At 38.4% G+C, this 20056-nt stretch overlaps 1 protein-coding gene across 13 annotated transcripts in view; it reads left to right on the forward strand.

Annotated features, from left to right (window-relative positions):
- The window catches only part of LOC121520598 (receptor-type tyrosine-protein phosphatase mu-like), a 284435-nt gene that overhangs the window by 147679 nt on the left and 116700 nt on the right, over window positions 1-20056 (forward strand). For all 13 annotated transcript variants that reach the window (XM_041804124.1, XM_041804128.1, XM_041804125.1 and 10 more), the window contains exons 8-9: window positions 4603-4911; window positions 12352-12461. In XM_041804124.1, coding sequence (XP_041660058.1) covers window positions 4603-4911; window positions 12352-12461 — 419 coding nt within the window. The remainder of the gene's footprint in view (window positions 1-4602; window positions 4912-12351; window positions 12462-20056) is intronic.

The following is a 20056-nucleotide window of genomic DNA, read 5'->3' on the forward strand; positions in this document are numbered from 1 at the left end:
TTAACCATTGCAGAAACATAAAAAAAATCATTTTGCTTTTACCAATTTTTACCAGTGCTGTTAATTTCGGGCAGCTGGGGCATAAACCTTACTTTGGGTGGTGGTCTAATAAATTTGTCAAGCACTGTAGCGGTAGCATAGCAGCAGGTTTACCAGAACTGGACCGCGTTTCACAAGAAATAAAGAGTAAAGACAACTCTCAAAGCTTTTCATGATAAAAAAAAAAGATGTTTTTGCTCTTCTGCCTGTTTAGGCATGAGTTTGTAAGTGTTATGAGGAAAGGGTTAGTTTTAGTATGAGCTATGTCGGGAGTAACACGTATTAAGTAACGCTTTACGGTAACTCTGTTACTTTTTATGTTAACTAGTAGTAGTTTAAAATCATTAACGCTGTTACAATTACTGAGAATTTAAATCACATGTTACTCATTACATTTACAGCCAACAATTCGTTGATGAAGGTCAGTAAACATCCGGTTCGGCGGACGGCGTGACGGGACCGTAAGCACATCAGCGTCCTGTGACAGAGAATAGCCTCTGCAGAAACACAAACAAACACAGGCACTGAAGTGCACACACACACATCATGGCTAGGCCCTCGTGCGTGAGCTCTCTGTCTTGGAAATATGAGCATTACTTTCCCTCCTCTGGATAAATGACGAAAAAGAACAGGGAAGTAAACTTTCCCATCGCCAAGAACAGTTATTCCAACCTCACGAAGTACTAAGTTAAACATGCTTCAGCTACACTAGTTTCCAGAGGGCCGGATGGTAAACACCGCTATCCCAGGTACAGCTCACGTTAGCTCAGCAGACCAAGGAGGAGCCAGTGTGTCACTAAGGAAGCACTAAACAGACTGATAGCAGGGTATGTTGTTGAAGAGATGCTTCTGATATAAGCTGTGTTCGCTGCCTTTCAGAGGAATAATGAGAAAAACAAAACAGATAAGACGAGAGATAGGACTGTCATGCAGAAAGACATTTAGAGAGCAGCTAGGATTTAATCTGTACACCGTCAATAGAGAACAGCTATTTTTTACTTCTTAAACAGTGTTAAAATGCTTTAACACTGTCAAAAGTTGAGAAACATTTCTGCTGTTAGAGGAAGTTTCCAACATAATGATAATGTCTACAATGTTATAAGACAATAGAGTTATTTCCTCTCACACTGCCACAGCAACACAAATTAATGTAATGTGTACTGTACAATAAAGAGGGTTGAGGCAGTGAAAAGCAATGCCTGAGTTACTTTTCAAAGTAACTAGTTACTTTCACAAATCAGTAACTCAGTTACTAACTCACTTACTTTTTGCAAGCAGTAACTGTAACTAGTTACTATTTTTCAGTAACTTTCCCAACACTGAGTATCAAGGTTATGATAGTTTTGGATCTTTCATTAGTTTTTATTTTTATTTTGTTTTCACTTTCTGTGTTCAATTTCAGTTTAGGATTTGTAAGTTTATTTTAGTTTATGTTTTGCAAAAATGCTTCATTTTTGGTTTAGTTTTTATTAATTTTAGTGTTAGCATCAGTTTTTTATAGATCGATGTCGTGGCTGAATGTACGGAAGAGTATTGGGGCCACTGAAAAAAAAAATTTTGAGACGAAATTTTTTTTTCACTTGTTAGAAAAAAGTCAGAATTCTGAGATTAAAGTCAGAATTCTGAGAAAAAAAAGTCAGAATTCTGACTTTATTCTTCGATTGAAAAAAAAAAAGTCTCAAATTTTTTTTTCAGAATTCTGAGATTAAACTCAGAATTCTGACTTTAATCCCAGAATTCTGACTTTTTTCTCAGAATTCTGACTTTAATCTCAGAATTCTGAGTTTAATCTCAGAATTCTGACTTTAATCTCAGAATTCTGAATTTTTTTTCACAAGTGAAAAAAAAAATCGTCTTTTTTTTAATTTTTTTATCAGTTGCCCTAATACTCTTCTGTATGAATGAGCTTCATACATTAAAAGAAACATATTCAAACAGGCTAATCTTCACTTATCATTGTATTTACTTAATGATGATGTTTGAATACAACTGCAGACATAAAACTACCACTGTGTGAAGTCTTAACCAATCAGATCAGGCAATTTTACACTCCCCAGACTTGTGTGAAGGTGCCGGTCAGTATGGTTGTGTCTAAGACTAAAACTAAGGATATTTTGTTTCTATTTTTATTTTATTTTATTTTAGTTATTTTTGTAAGCGCACTATACAGTTTAAAGTTAGGGTTTTTTGTTTGTTTGTTTGTTTTTTGTTTTTTTTGGTAAAGTTAGTTTTTATTTAGTTTCAGTAAACTAAAATGATTTTTGGATTTTAGTTTTAGTTATTTAATTAGTTTTAGTAAACTATAACAACCTTGCTGAGTATGAGTGGGTATACAGTGGCTTAGTGGAGTGATTAGCTCAGATATAGCCACAGCTGGTTTTGTCATCAGTGGACGTTTCTTTATGAGTTTGTGATCATTACAGGAGGGGGTTGTCTGTGTATCCTATGGCTGTAGGCTTGGATGTAGCTGTAGGAAAGTGGCCATTTAATCTTAACTGAACCACATTTCTTTAAAAAAAAAAAAAAAAAAAACAACCGTAAAGAGCCACTCTAAAAGCTTGTTTTGGCAGAGAAGATGTTTTTGCACGGCCCCCAACCGGCCTTGGCCTCTGCTATTCACTAACTGCAGCAGGGGTAGACGATCAGCTCATGAGAAGTGCATGTGTAGTGTAGATATGGAGATATTTGTTACACCCAACACTTCTTTCTGATGACCTGCGGATTCACAGATAGTTGCAGAGACAGTGGTAAAGTAAGCATACGATGAGTGGTCGGGATCACACTTGTAGTGTGGCTAGGCTATTAGCCAGGACAGAACAGGATTTTAGTTGCATAATGTGACATGGTGCCGTTGTTAATGACTAAAAGAATTGCATAGTTGGAGCCAGCCTTTCATCTCAGTTTCCTTTAATTTTATTGCATTTGAGACTTTTTGTTTCAGTTACATTTTTTCTGTCTTAGATTAAGTGTTATTGACTTCTTGTTTGGCTACAGACCTGCTTTTATTTTGAATCAAAATAATGAGCTAAGGATAGTGAAGACTATGACATGAACTTAAGCAAAGGAAAAGGAACTTGTTATGGATTAAAAGGGAACTAAGAAAACAGTTAAAGGGTAACTGTTTGATATCAGAAGGTGCAGATGACTTTTGACTTGTCCAGTGAGCTCATTATGAGTTTTTAAAGTGAAATGAGTCATAATACAGGAGTGGTGGACTTATTTCACATTTCTGTGGCTGCAGTGTGATGCTACAGTGGCTTACCCAGAGTGTGCTGGAAAGGACAATAAAGCATGTAAACGAGGAAATTAAAAAAAAAAAAAAGCACTAATTATGGACCTTAATTACTTCAGAGATAATGGATGAATAATAAAAGAAGAAGAATAGTAACATTTTAACTAGTGTTAGGTCTAGTTGTGAAATTCTGGCATTGTGACAACCCTAGACCAGACATTCACATGTTAAGGGCATCCATTGGGCAGAGCAACTATAAATTTTGTGCGCTCCATCGTAAAGGTTTACCAGTTGTTATTCCCTGATTCTTGCTTGTTTATTGAGTCCTTTGCACAGCCGGTAGAAATGAACAACATGCTGCACCTCAAGTCCAGTCTCCCCCCCGTGCACCTCCAGAATGTTAAACATGGCTGCTGCCGCTGCTTCTGAATTGCTGGACTGTGTCTCCTGGGGAACGGGGGAAATTGAGCCCTGGCTCCTCCTAATAGGTGGTAAAGTGTTAAGTTCCAGAGAAATGGACTGCGAATTTAACCTGGAATGGAAATTGATCCCATTACCTTGTGCCTGGGCTGCTTTCCTCCCGTAGGTGAGGGAGAGAGAGGGAGAGCAAGGGGGGAATATAGAAATGGGGGAGCCACAGAAAAAAAGACATGGACGAAGAGAGGAAATAGAGAGAAAGGAGATGGTGAGCGAGCAGATAGACAAGAAAATGGAGAAAGTAGAAGAGAAAAGGCAAAAAGACACATTGTCTGTGTGATTAGAGGTGATAGGATGGCAGTGGGGGTTGTGTCCCGCCTGGATTGACAAGCTGGCTGACTCTGTATCAGTGTGGTGCTAATAGCTGACCGCCACTGGGTGAGATGGAAGGGAGAGAGAGAAAGAGAGGGAAAGGTAGCAGGAGCAGAGGAACGGCACGCTCTGAAGGGATGATACACCTCCTGCTGAGGGTTTTCCACCAACACATCGCTGGTGTCTTGGTGTGTGCAGCTGCTGTGAGACCGAGTTAGCAACGGTGATGGGATATAGCAAGCTGCAGTATCAGGCTTTGGCTTTGAAATTTTTAAATATGTTTCCTGGAAATATGAATTCCAAACAGAGGAAATAGCATTTTAATATGTATAAAAGTACAAACCGGGGCTTAAGTGTTACAAAAAATCTGGTATTGGATGTTCTTTGACCTAAAGGAACACCGGCTGCTCTGTGCCCTGAGAGAGACCTCAGTCGTTTCCCTGATTTTACTGAAAATATCTTGCAATACCTGCCATTTTATACACCTTAATTGATTATCTTGATGTATGCTCACACTCCTCTCTCTCTGTTCGTCCCGCCAGAGCCCATGCATGGCCCGCAGAAGCTAGAAGTGGTGGATATCCAATCCAAACAGGTGACGGTGCGCTGGGAGCCTCTTGGCTACAACGTGACCCGCTGCCATAGCTACAACCTGACCGTTCAGTACCGCTCCAGGGTGGCCGGCAAGGAGGAGACCCGGGAGGAGGTGTGTTACGACACCCAGAGCCGCGATCCTCAGCACACCATCCACAACCTGACGCCCTTCACCAACCTGAGTGTCAAACTGGTGCTACGCAATCCAGAGGGGGTGAAGGAGAGCATGGAGCTGGAGGTCCAGACTGATGAGGATGGTAAGTGTAGGTCTGCAATGAATCACCCGTGATAGGCCTTTATATTTGGGTTGGCTATAAGATTTAAGCACCGTCTTTTGACTTTATTTTTTCAAAGAAACAGCAGTGTTGTTTTGTAAGTGTACTCTTAACACATTATTGTGTTATTTACTTTCACTTTGGGGGTAAATTTTAGGTATTTACAGTTTAATCTCTGACATATTGCATTGCACTGTGATACTTACTAAAGACTGCCGGCTTGTATTGAACACTTGTTGCAAAGTTAGTTTATTTCTGACAAATATGTGGCAAAGAGACAAATACAGAGTTAAGGAACACCCTTTGATGAAAATCAGGAAGCTACCCTTTGATATAGAGCACCCCCTATCACAGGCCAGAGATGATTAACTCACTGGACAACTTCACTCATGGTGCAGAATATCTAACGTGAAACACAACAATAATCTAGCCCCCAGATTTTAAATGTCTGTGGGTAGGGCTTTAATCTTTCACTCCCTACTGAGTTGGAATAACACTGAGGGCTCAAACTGAAGTCTATGTTACTCAGAATGGAGGTAAAAATTACACTTTGGGAGTTAAAAAAATCAACTTAAATAAATTAAAATCAACTCTCAAATGAGATTTTAACACTCCAGTTTTTGCTGTACTCATGTATAAAATACCGCTTTTCTTTTCTCTTTCTGTATACATGTAATACTTTGTCAATTTAGGTTTTATACAGTACAATTTGGTGCACTTTTATTTCTAATCCTTGATGGCTTATCTGAAGTATTGGAAGCAAAGGAATAAAATGCAGCAGCTTCAGCATTCAAAAAGCTTATGTACACTTCTCCAAAATCTCATTCAAAATGATGTTTTACAAACATTTATCAAGTGTTTATTAAGAAAATCAAATTTAATGCAGATAAAACTAACAATGGAATTCACTGAAACTCGTACATAAATAATGACTCATCCACTGGCGGCTGGTGCATCATTCCCTGAGGGCGCAGGTTTTCAAAGGACTTGGATGTTCTTCAGCTAGATGACAGCACAAAATGGATATCACCACTAACAGGCTAACAGAATTACAACTGAGATTGTGGTGCTATGACATCTGTCACTCATTTACACAACACACGTGAATGAAAGAGGATGCTACAGACCTGGACTTTAAAAAATAAGCTCATTTAGGGCCTTTTTTGCAGTTTTTGCACTGACACTTCCCACAACCTCAGTTTTAGAGTGCCTCTCCTCAGGGTTTATTGTTGCAAAGTTACAAAATTGGATGTCTTTTTTCTTCTTTAGCATCTTTAACATGTTTTTAGTAGCTCTCTGAACTTAAAGTTTTCATTTTTCCAAATCACCAAAAAAAGTGATATAAATGAATTTTGTTAAGACATTTGCAGCCGCTCAAAACATTGAAACTTTACCCTTGAAAACACAGTTCAGATTGGTTTCCCCTTTGCCATTGCTATTGACAACGCTGGTGTCATAAGTCCCACCCTTTCTTTAATTTGATTGGCCAGTAAGGGAGACGTGACGATGGCAAGCCTGTCCCATCAGCTTGCCATGACAGTTCAAAATTTGAACTGTTTTTAACTGAGAACAGTGTGAGCTCAGGGGCAAAAAGAGCCAACAATTAGGGCCTTTATGCATTGGAAATGCTGGAGTCTATCTAGGGGTGTCTATGACTAAGGTTTTCATAGTCGAATCTGATTCGTCAGATTTTGCCTATAGTCGACTAATAGTCGGACAGCGTTTCTGCTAGACTTTTTTGTCCCTGGACCGGCAGTCCTCAAGAATTCCAGACTTCCAGATGTTTGCTTTAACATTATTTTGCTGCATTTACAGCAAAACGCATAAATCTCTCTTATTTTTTTGTGTAAGTGGTTTAAGGTATCAAAATGAAAGCTGTGCGCTTTTCCTTACACAGTCAGTTACACAATATACACCCACGTTAAATTCATAAACAACAACAGTTAGCTTCACATCAGCACCGTTAGCCTGTTAGCACATTGGCTGCTACTATAAATTAGAGGCTTACAACAGCGAAATACCATCCTCCAGCGACAACAACGAAGCATCCAAACACATAACAAAAGTGCTCTCTTAACTGGACACCGCGCTGGAACTCTACATTTCAAATGAAAAATGAGTCTTACCATCAGTTGCTAATATCAGTCCTCATGATAACAGCTGTAACCTCTGCTAACGCTGGAAATCCAACCATCCTGGTTTATTTGGACTAGTCCCGAAAAGACAAAAGCTCCACAGCAGATAGTTTGGTCCAGTCCTCCTCTCATTAATGGCTTATCTAAGAATACTTCTGCTAATTAGCCGGCATAGACCTCTCTCTCTGCTGCTGCATCGGTGTTTCAGCCGCTCAGCTAAAGTTCCCTTCGTTTCAACCTCTTCATTACTCGAAGCGATGACACAAAATCCCTCCATGCCACTGATGATATTAAGGCTTTTGTTAACCAGGAAAATCTCACTTAGATTAAAATTCTGCTTTACGAGAAAGTTCTGGTCAAACTTTCCCTCTTTCCCTGCATAGTCCCCAGCGATACTGAGCTTGCGCAGAGAGATAGGCTTGTTTTGAGGTCATTGTGCATACATAATTAGCCATGTGCTTGCCGTCTGAGGTTATAAACAACCCCAGCACCGCAGGACAGTGGGTGGGGTCTGATTCAACTATGAGGCTCATAGTCGAATCAGACTCCTCCGAAGTGAATCGTCGAATTGCTGACTATTCCAGGTCATCCCTAAGTCTATCAGTTCTGTATTGAAACTACAGTAAGCACCAGCCATTAGAGGTATACAAGGTTAGTGGGATAAAGGGGAGAGCTTTCTGGACCCCAGACAAACTGGAGGCCCATGGAGGTGAGGAAAATCATGGTTCGTTGTAAAGTTAAGCTATGTGAACCATGTTTTATTTTTAACCTGAATGACCACTCTTATGCAAGCAACAAAAAATGTATTTCATTTTTAATTAATATTTTTCAAAATATAAACCCCTTTTTCTTAAAGCAGAATAACATTTATTAATTCAAGTAGCGATGTGGATGGGCACAGTGAACTAAACTATAAGCTAAGCTTTGATGTGCCCAAATATCAGGATGCCAGAATATGAAGTAGAAGAAACTGAGACAACTTTCATGGAGAAGAATTGAATAATTGTGATGAGACACAAAAAAATGGGGTTAAAGTGGCAAAAATTGGCAAAATACTTTAAGTGACAAAAATGGCTTAAAGTGGCAAAATGGGGTGTCAAAATAGGGTAAAAAAAATGGGTTAAAAGTGGCAAAAAGAAGTTGCAGAAGTGGGTGACAAGCAGCTATAAAGTATTGAAAATGGGGGAAAAATGGGTTGCAAGTGGCAATGTGAGTTAAAAGTGGCAAGAAAGAAATGGCAAAAAAAGGCAAAACTGGTTCAAATTCAAGTGTTAAATTGGGCAGAAAGCAGCAAAATTTGTTGAATGTGGCAAGTGGGTTAAAAATAGCAAGAATAAATACTTTGAACATCCGAACACAATATTAGTTTGATAGCTTTTATGGCTCCAGAAAGAGGTACCTGTTCACCAGGATGCTAGCACCAATGCTACTAATACTCTAGAATCCCCTAAAATAAAAAAAAAATCCGATAAAAGTTATAGGAAGAATATTTTTTTGAGGGTTTTTTTGTAAGAGAAATAGGTAACAGCCCCGCTAACCAAATTATAACAGCTGTTCCTTGCATGCCCAATGGAGTACTGATCATGTTTAGTATCAAAATCAAATAAAGGCTCTCATAAAATCTCTTCAAATGTAACTATAATTTTTGATTTAAGGTTGCATGTGATCAAAGTATATGTTTATACTTTTTTGTATTTCTCCTGACTTTTTACCTTGCCAATATGCAATATGTGTCCCAATATAAAAATGCACCGCTATCTCACTGGTTAGCATGCTCACTCACCATTTGATTCTTCTCCCCCTTTCCCTGCTGTTGTCCTTAAAACTTAGTTGCCCTTATTTGTTTCCTTATCAGGCTGGATAGAGATTTGAAAATTGGCTATCATAATGAAGATCAACCTGATTGTAATCAACCAACCTTTTGCCAAATGACAGCACTCTTAACTCAAGCTCTGCTGCAACCTGAGTTTAGATGGATGGATGGATGGATGGATGGATGGATGGATGGATGTTTTTATAAGAAATTAATAGTCGTGTCTGTAGAGAGTGAGGTAGAGACAAGCAAGTAAACACTCATGCAAGCAGACAGTCAGAGAGGAGAGTATAATGAAAACAGCTTTATGTGTGCTCAGAAAAAGGCCAGAGCAGCTGAATCACATGTTGACCATGGCATTTCTCCAACAGATTTCAACAAATAAGCTGTATCTGTGGTTTCTTCCACTGGTGCTGGGAGGTCAGGGAAGACACTTCAGCGCTTTTGGCTGCTGTATACACCAGTCCTGATGGGCAAATCCTCTTCTGCTTTCTGTCTTTAGGGGAAAAATGGACTATATCACAATCAAAATAACATTCAGCTAGGCATGGTATAGGATCTGTCTGTAGTTTAAAACTGTTGCAGACATGATGATAGCATTGTCACGAATGCAAGTCGATCCTGATTATATGATGACCCCCACTTACAGTATCAAGAGGATTTTTAAGAGAAAGGGAAGCTTGCTTTTGTACAGAACACAGTTTTCATTAAAAGCAATGATAACATCAGCAAAATTAAGCAAAATACTTAGGTTTTTACCTCGTCTTAGGCTCATCTTACACTGCTTCTGAGCTAACTAAGCCACTTTTTTCTAAATAATTTTCATTTAAGTTTAAAGCCTTTATATAGGAATATGTAAGGCTGTGTTCAAGAAAAAAAGTTCGGTCCTATATTTGGTCCAATAAGGTAACTTTTTTTATATGTCACTTTTAAAAAGTTCCTTGACAAACAAATGAGAACAAAGAACCCAAACACCAAAGGAACTCATTAAAACAAGGTACAAAACAATTTATTGCACCTAACAGATTATGAAAGAAGACCCCCAAAAGACCCAGCATTTTTGTATAAATGGTGTCATTCTGATCTTCATTCTTCAGCATTGTCATAAAATCTTACCTGGTCATAAGAAGCGTTCACAAGGCCGAGTTTTGGATTTTCCCCTGATATTTTTCAGAGATCACAGGAGTCAAACAGCAAGCGTCTGTGTCACATGGTTGTTTCACCTCCTTCAAAGATGAAAGATGCTCTGTGTTGCCTCAGCAGACTCACAGGAAATGAACTCCACAGAAGTCTCAAGGAACCCCCGGCCGCCAGATAACAAACAGGCTCAGCTGACGAAAACAGAGCCTTGTCATGTCGGCCTCAGATATCTGTGGTTGGGAACTTGAAAGTGGCAACTGTTTCTCACCGTCTGACTGCTGCGTGTCTGTGTGTTTAGAATCCCATGGGAACAAGTGTGCAGGCAGGGTGTAGCTGCAGTAACATTCATGAAGATAAATCTTAAAACGTCTCGACATCATTCTGCTCACTTTCACAATCAAAGCAATTCACAGGAGGGGTTAAAGGACCAGATATCTTTGGCAGTATCTCAGTGTGAGTAAACATTACAAAAGGATCAAGATTTCCCACTTTTCCCAGGGGGTTACTAGTTCGTGTTTGTTTGCAACACATTTTTATCTGTGTGAGAAGTGGCGCTTTGAGCTGTTAAACGTATTTATCAAGGTGTCTTTGGAGTGACAATCACTTCAAATTATCTCTAAAAATTCATAGAGGGATGTGCTTGACTTTGGCTCATGGACTTTTCTTGTACTGCTGGTCCTTGAAAACCTCTTTAACTGATGGTTTTATGCACATCAGATGCACTGATAGATAATCATAATAGAAAGGATGAAAGCTGCTAAGTAGGAAAGGCATTTATCAGCTTTATTGACAATGTTTTGGAACATGTGTTTCCTCCTACAATCCTGCATTTACATACGAGGACATTAAATCTCGGCTTTTTAACAACAAAGTCATAATTTCTGAAATTAGACTTTTGGAGATAATTGTCCAGAATATTGAAATTTAATTTTTTTTCTGTGAAATTAGCGAGAGGTCTGGCTGCAGACCGTTCATCTCTGTCAGCCACAATCACAGACTGTTCATCTGAGACACTGTCTCTGTCAGGGAGGAAATACACACTTAAACTTTCAAAATAAAATCGAATTAAACTTCTGTTTAGGATTGGGGTTAAGGTAACCGTTAAGATACCAGAAGTTAAAAGTTAAAAACCTGACTTGCAAAACCTGATTAATAAACTTTTAATAGAGCAAAGTAACGAGGAAAAAAGCGTGTGCTCCATGAAATCATTCCAATGCAGCAAGCATAGCTTGCTTAGCTACATAGCTAATGTAGCTAAAGCAAAGCTCACAAAGCAGCTTCATAGCTGTGTCATCTACATATAACAAAGCTACATAGCTAATGAACTTTCTAGCTAAGCAGCTATCTAGCTAAGGTAACTAAAGCTAAACAAATCAGCTACATAAGGTATGTAGCTTTGTTACCTATGTATAACAGAGCTACCTAGCTAACATAACTAAAGCTTACTTCACAAAGCAGCCGTGTAAGCTGCATTGCTACCTTATCCACATATAACAAAGCTACCTAGTTACCAATGCAGCTTATATTGCTACCTAGCTAACATGGTTAAAAACAAGCTTAAAAAGAGGCCAAATGAGATACATAGCTATGTTGTCTAGGTAGCAAAGTTAGCTGTAGTTATGTTTCCTAAAGCTCATGTTGCTAACGCTAACTTGGCTACATTGGCTTATGCAGTAACTTTACATTGTTGCTTAGCTATGTATGGTTATTATTATTTTTTAAATCTAAAACTGGAAAAACATTGTACTAGAAAATAATGGCTCTTTTGGTCTGACATAAACAGCATCTCAGATTAATGGTCTCTGGGAGAGTGGACGTCAGAGATGTATAGTTTGCTGCAAGTTTATGATATTTTTTAATTGTTGATTTTTTAATATTTATTTAGTTTTAAATTCTTGTTTTGAATTTTGGTTAAGTTTTAATTAGTTTTTGCTGCTGGTGTGATAGTGTAGTTGGTAGTTAAGTTTATTTACCACTCTCAATGCTTCATACATTTTCTTACTGACTAAAGACCCCAACAACTGACCAAATGGCCGGCATACAGCCAAAACATTTGCTTTAAAAAACATGCTTTTTTCTGCAGAAACAGAAACTTAAGAAGAGTTGTGGACATAATTTCTAACTAATTCCTGTTAGAAGACTAGGCTGAGCTTTAAAACTTATTAGGTCTTACTGATCCCAAATAAGTGGGGAAAATTAAAACTACAAACCAAACAAAAGCTCTCAGAAGGTCTCAGAAGAATATAAGATTATCAGCCATGGATGTTTTTTTTTTAATTCATAACTACCATGAGAATTTCTCAGTTGTTAAGAAATGTGATAATTTCCCCACAGTTCCTGGAGCTGTTCCTCTGGAGTCCATTCAGGGCAGCGCCTACGAGGAGAAGATCATCCTGAAATGGAGAGAACCAGCGCAGACCTACGGGATCATCACTCAGTATGAGGTACAACAGCTCTAGACTTCTCTAAGTGATGAGAGGTATTGATCACCCTTTGGAGAAGTATTCAAGCCCACTGTTCTTCAAATATTAAGCTGTTTTTTCTTCCCTTGTTCTTTGTGGATTAGGTGAATTTCTTTGAGTTTTTTTTTTCTCAACTTTGATGGGCAGAGCTGCCAGAGAAATGTTCAAATAGATTTTTTTATCATGTGATTCAGTTTGTTTTCCTGAGGTAGGCTTTGGGAATTAGATGCAGCTGCTGGTCTGCTGACAGTCCGCACAATAAAGAGCTTCAGTTTTTCATGGAGCGAGATTACAAGTTAAACCAGGCACATTCCTGTAATTAAAAATGCAGAGAAACAGGCAATAAAACTGGTTAAGGTAAGAGAGATCTAGGTTTCCTTGGGATTCTTTTCCTAGCAGAAAATTTGACATGGCCAGGTTAGTGTTGAAGCATGGGTTACACTTATTTTAAGTGCTTGAGTTCTCTAATCAGACAGATACATCTTTTTTTATCTTAAGATTTCTATTTCTTAATCAACAAGAGAAAATCGTCCAGATTAATTTGGCCCAAACAATGCCGGCCCCACCCTTTCTGAGTGACACTGTTCCATAAATGAATGGTGGTAAATAGGACAGATGGGATCTCTATGATTTGAAAGCTTAGAGTACAAACACATTGCTTTAATATGAAAATGAAATATGAAATGAAATAAACAAAGTTACAGGTGTATGATGTACAAGTGTCTGATCAAACTGGACAAACGGCCCCATGTTGTCACCTAAGATGTCATAAACTGGCATCGCATTTCTTAAATGTTTAAATTAGGTTTGTTAAATGAGTTTGATCTAAACTTTAGAATTGTCGTTAATACATTAATAGATTTAAGAATATAAATAACTTGTTTGGGTTTTTTTTTTAGCAGTTTGAAGAACAAAATACAACAAACACAATAGTTTTCATTTACGTTGCTACCACGGTTTTGTAATCCAAAGCCGTTCAGTCTCAGAGCTTTATTTTTACTCGAACAGGGTCAAGGTCATTCTGGAGATTGGGAAGTGATGTTGGACTGCTCTTATCAGTAGAGGGACTAAAACTAAATGAAACTGAAATACCCCTCACCCAGGGTAGAACAACACCTTGTTTTTTATTCTGTTAGGGGCTGGTGACAGTAGAGGCTAAAGTGATGGTCAAGTTACTTATCCTTATGACAGCATAAAAGTCTTAAGAAAACAACAATGGTCCACCAGTTGCCCAGCAGTTGGGTCACCCCCCAAATGTAGGGGTCATTTTTCCAGTTGGGGTTCAAGTCCAACCTGTGTTCACTCTCCTGCATGTCATTCCCTACTCTCTCTCCCTGATTTCATTCGCTCTCCACTGTGCTGTCCTCCCCAAATCAAAGGCTTTAAGCCAAAAAACAGCCCTGGGCCCTCACTTTGATAAAACAATGGACTTTTTACACACCTAGTTTTTTCAGTTTTTGCCTATTCTACGAGTGCAAGTGTGAGATTTTCAAAAGGTGACAGGAGCACAGATACAAACATCTCTCTGTCTTAAGAGCAAGTGTTTGAGAACAGCCAGACTAATTTGATAATATTTCATCTGCATTTCTAGTGATACATCTGATACTCCAGATGTTCTCCCCTTCATAGAAGCATGCAAACATTTTCACAATTTTTTGGTATAATATCACAACAAAAAAATCTGTTTATGCATTAAAATGTTTTTGTTAAAACCATCTTTTTTATGAACTAGACATGGTAAACTTATGGAATAAAGCCTTTATCTTAAGGGTTTGTTCTTCTACTATCAGGCCTGCCCACAGGATCAGCTGTGCCCTTGAAAAAAACAATAAAAATGGGCCCTCTGAGTTTTAATTAATGATAATGTTAGTGCTCCTTTGTTGGATCGCTATTGTTACTAGCACTGGCAAACTGTTACCTCTATTTTGGAGCTGAAAAGTATGTCTAGCTACTATTGAGTTTGGATGTTAAAATCATTTATTCATGCCACTTTGTAACCACATTAAAGCCACTTTTCACCACTGTTTTGCTCATTTTGCCTCTTTCTTATACTTTGACCCATTCTTGTCACTTTTAAACCCATTTTCACGACTTTATCCAGCCATTTTTGCCACTTTTTTGCCACTCTTAGCCCATTATTGTCACTTTTTGCCACTTCAAGCCATTTGCATCACTGTTTTTGCTGACTTTACCACTTTTTTAAACTTTGACCCATTATTTCCAATTTTAAACCCATTTTCACAACAGCCATTCCTGCGACTTCTTTACCATTTTCTCCCATTTTTTGCCACCTTTTAAATTATTTTCAACACTATTTCTGCTCATTTTTGCCGCTTTTTTCCACTTTTACCTATAACTGCTACTATTAAACCCACTACTTTATCCAGCCATCTTCCCAATTTTTGCCACTTTTTGCCCATTCTTATCATTTAAGCCTATTTTTGCCTCTTCAAGACATTTTTACCCAATGCTGTCTCTCTGTAACCCATCTTCACGACTTTATCCAGCCATTTTTGCAACTTCTATGCCTTTTTAGCCCATTTTTGCCACTGTTTGCCCATTTTGGCCTCTCAAAGCCATTTTTTTTCCTATCTTTGCATTCCTTTAACCAATTTAGCCACTTTTAACCCATCTTTGCCACCTTTTTATCCCGTTTCTCAAATAGCAACCCCTTTTTGCCCTTTTTTTTTTTTTTTTTTTTTTTTGCATTTTTTTGAACCAATTTTCACTACTTTTAGCCAATTTTTGCAATAACTTTCCCTTAAAAGATGCATCAGCTCTTTCTTCTTTATTTTCTGACATCCTCTCATCTGTGCGCATCATGGCTTATCTATGATGCCTTACATCATTTAAGTGATTTAGTTCAATGTGCCCATCCACATTGTTATCGTTACTAAAAAAAAGGTCATTCTGTTTGAAGAAAAGGGATCTACATCTTCGAAAAGGCTCTACTGCACTTCAGCATTGATAATTAAAATTCACTTTTTGTTGCTTTGATAACAGTGGTTATTATACAGACTAAATATAAAATATGGTTATCAGATCAACTTTGCAATATATCGTGATTTTGCTCACCTCCATAGGTCCTTGGCTGGGCCCCAGAAAGCTCTCCCCTTTATCCCCCCTTATGGGCAGCCTTATCTACTATGAAGACTTTAGGCCAGAAAGGTCTTTTGAATAAAATGTCATTCTTTGCATATTTTAACATGAGCCCAAATGTTTCCCATGAAAGTATTATATGCAGCATTTAAGGATAACTTTACTATATATGCTGTTGAGTAATAAATTACTGAAAAACAGTAAAGTAAAACTTCTCTTGGGTTTGTTGTTCTCAGCTCTGCGTTCACACTGATGAGATAGTGCTTTCCTCAGCTTTTCTGTGTGTCACTTAGAGGCCTTAAAGATGCTTCTTACATTAATTTGAGCCCATCACTGTCTATCAGTAGCCCTACAACCATGAAGGGGTAAAGGATGGCCAGTCAACTTAACAATGCTCTACATAGAGGCACAGTGGCAAAGTGTTGCTGCAGAATAACCTATAGACTTTCAGAACTGAAATAAAGTCTTTGTTTGGTCAGACTACAGAGCGAAGGGTGGTGAGAAGGGGAGGTGCTGCAAGACAGTTTTGTTTTGGTCTGAGAGACTGCAACTTAAATTTAGCTTCTACTGGATCAAAAGTCACATATTATACCTTTAATATACCACAGTTACGCTGACACAACTAGAGACTTGGTTTGGTTTAACCACTTAAATGTCTTAATAAGGCTTAGAAAAAGCTCATCATTGGGTTAGAATATAAAGTCTGTCTGACATTTGGTTCACCCTGGAAATTAGCAGCAGTTTCATGAGTGAAAATGCTGATTGACTTCATAGTTATCCTGGCCAATCAAAGCACAGGAAGGTGGATCTGAGAGGAACCCTGCAGGGAAACTTCACATTAGTAAAATGGACCTATTAATACAAAAAATGTTTAAATGATACCAGTAGATTGATTTAAATCATTGTTTTGCATTGCACATTTGTTATGTTAGTATGTTTTCAGCATCTGAGATGAAATAAGTTGACTGGATTTGGACTCAAGGTACAGGATAATAAAGTATGTAAACAGAAAGGTTCATTAGATGATCTACACAGCAATTATGGCTGCTTAGCTCTAAGATGTAGTTTGGTAAACAACTTCATCCTGAATCAGTTTGTTTCAGTTGAGCTGCTGTTTTCATTATATCATCAGCTCTTTTACTCTTCCCCCATGAAGTACCATTGAGTGTATTTGGCTGCTGATCTGCACTGTACTCGAGTAGACTTGACAGCAAACTGCCCTCGTCTTCTGTCTTTCGACACATGTGCGACCTGTGAAGAAAACACAATTTCTGAAAGACCTCGAACACATCACGATCCTGTGCTGAGCAAATGTTGACATAAGGCTCCACACAGGCACTGCTCTCCTTGTCCAGGAGCTGCATTGAGTCTTAAATAATAGAAACAGCCTCCACAAACACTTACTCAGACACGTGGTTTATGTACACATTGATCTTAACCCGCTTAAGGTGCCAGTAATCCTCCAGCCTTTCTCCCAGATTGATTCTCCTCTGTTGATTCGCGCTCGTGTCGCCAGTTTGCTCTTGCCTGATATTTTGACTTGGTTAGCAATCATTGACAGAGCTGTTCTTCATACCATCACTGCAGATTGAATAAAAGCCATGCAATCAGGGTCGTCGTATAGGTCGCTCTAGCCGCCGCCGCACCGTGAAATATGAAATAGATATTCTCTAAGTGGCGCAGAGACATTTCAATCAAAGCAGGAAAGTCCTTTAGTCAGAAACATCACACGGCCCTGTTTATTCAGCTGAGTGTAATGCAGTGTTGTGTGCACTGAACAGCTCTTTGGCACTTAGAGGTGCAGGAAAACAATGTCCAATAAAACGCTAGGTTTACCGCACACTTAATCACTTTTAAAGCAACATGTCTCCGATGTTTATCTTTTTAAAATTTCATGCTACACGTAAAAGCATTCAAAGCAAATGGATTGGTTTGCATCCATGCTTTGCCAGCCTCACTTATATTTATAGTTAGGCAAATGTGCTTCATTTCATAAAATACCCACTCCAGGCTATTATTTTCATACGCTGCAGCAATTACTTCTCCCTGCCTCTGCCTTGAGAGCCTTAACAATATAATATGTCTATGTAAAATAACAATAAATCACTGAGAAACCCTGCTGTTTCCAGGTTTTAAAGCATCATTATGGGTCTCTGAATATAATCCGGAATCACAGGTGTTATGTTAGAGTAAGAGCATGTTTTAATATTCATCTCAGAGCGTCTCACACAGTGCGACAGATGAGGAAAATCTAACAAGCCAGCAGCTTGCTCCAGGTGTGTTCCCCCCCTCTCACCGCTGCAGTCTGACTCTGTGCTTTAAAAAGTAACCTCACAATGTATTCTGCCAGTTTCCCCCCAGAAGTTGCTTCTTATATGTCAGGACCCGGCTTTGATTTGACATTATCAAAGGACTCAGAGAGAAATATGTCTGACAAGGCCTGATATCAAAGAGATTTCAGCTCCGTTCCTTTTTGACCAAGCTCTGCGGATGCCATTTTATTGGCAACTTTTCAGACAGGCATGTGCCAGCATCTTTAGAAAGCAGATTTCCCAGTTATGACTTACAGCTAAATTTAGCAACGGAAAAACCTTGATGTAGCATTTTGTTTATGCAGTTGTAAATAAAAGCTGTGCATCCAATTATGTCTGAGGGAAATTGCCTCTATTATAGAAACCAAATTGCATTTTCTGGAAAGCAAAATTACCATTAAGTGCTTCTATTGTCCGTAAAAGCCACTATTCTTATAAAACATGCAGCCATTCAATCTGAGATTATTCATATTTACTTTAGCTGAGCATAATAAGGTCAAAAATCTTGTGCTAAAACAAATATGAAGCTTGTGCAGTTCTTTCATTTCACTTTAAGATAGGAAAGACTGCACAGCATCTTACATCAAGAGTTATTTAGCTTTCTTCATTATTTGATGAATAAAGCTGCTGGAGATAATATTAAAGGCTTTTATATTTTGTGAATGCTTCATAAATTTGACATTTACCTCCCTTGGATAAGAAAATCTCAGCCCATTAGATTCAAAAAGCTCAATATATCAGTTCGAGTAAGAGTTACACACAAGCCTGAAATTAATTTGCCCACATATTTTCTATATTCCCAACATTATTTTTCCTGTCAGCTCCATTAAAATCGCACAAACCTGTTCTTGTGCCCAGTGTTGACAAGTCATTTCATATTCCTCCCCCTGAAATGTTATGATATAGGATTTGGCATCACAGACTCATTTCACGGACAAAGACTAAATGAGAAGGCCTCGAAGCATTTCAGAACTTGATGGACACAAATTATGCAGCACTCCCCACTCCCTTTGTGTTCCGTAATTGGAATTATAATGGAGGTTTTCCTTTACGAGCACAGGCATTTTCTTAAAGTGGGACTTTACAGTTATTCAAAATGGATATTAGCAAAAACACTCACCTTAATGCTTCCCTCCAGAGCTCCCTGTGTTTATTAATGGAGATGGAATACATTAAGTGTACTTTCTCTCTCCTTTAAACCACAAGCTTGCATCAGCAATGGATGGAAAAAATAACCTCTGCTTTTAAAATAAAAAAAGAAAAAATTAAAAGACAGCTCCCCCTCACAGACCTTTTGTATCTTGCTAATATTGGAAATGTCAGACAAAAGCTTTGTTGACATAAAGTCAGGAGCTCTCACATGAAGTAAAGAGGTTTTTCTTAATATAAGACTTTTTAAATTTTGCCCTGTGGCCTTTGACTGAAATGAGAAGTACAGAAGAGAGAGTAATGCCAATTTTTAACCTTTGTGTTTGTATTTTTATTTTATTATTTTCTTTATAATGTTATCTAATTTTTCCACACTATACCAATCAGCAATAACATTAGGACCACCTCTGCAATTTAATGCAATCTAATACAACCTCTATGTCATAAATTCTCCTTCTACAATGCTTCTGAATTTTTAATTGCTGTCAGCATGGCCAAAGAGGTGGTGAGCTTTCTTTATAGTCATTGTGGAAGTTGTAGTTGTTCGTACTAAAATGCATTGCATTTAAATCGGTTTTTATATGTTGCTGTCATTATTAGCAAAATATTAGGAACCCCTTTTGATACATTGCATCTGGTACAAGTGATCCAAAACTTTCTTCCTTGACTGGGCCAAAACAAACATCCAGGCATTTGGGGATGCCTTGGATGCTTCCTTCAAATTTATGTCAGTGAATGGTCAGAGAACGGAGGTTGTAGAGCAGTTCACCTACCTTGGCAGCGTAATCCATCAATGCAAGGCTGAGATCAACCACAGACTTGGACTCGCACGTGGGGCAATGGGTTCGCTGAGCAAGATGTGGGGCTGTCATGGTATCTGAGCATGCAACCAAAAGTCACAGTCTTTCAGTCCTTGGTCCTTCTGTTCTTACTATACTCTTGTGAGGCTTGGACATTGACTAATGGCCATAGTTGCCAACTGGACTCCTTTATGACGACTTTTCTTGGGTGCATTTT

The sequence above is a fragment of the Cheilinus undulatus genome, linkage group 13 (assembly GCF_018320785.1).
Source record: "Cheilinus undulatus linkage group 13, ASM1832078v1, whole genome shotgun sequence".
In the NCBI taxonomy this organism is placed as follows: domain Eukaryota; kingdom Metazoa; phylum Chordata; class Actinopteri; order Labriformes; family Labridae; genus Cheilinus; species Cheilinus undulatus.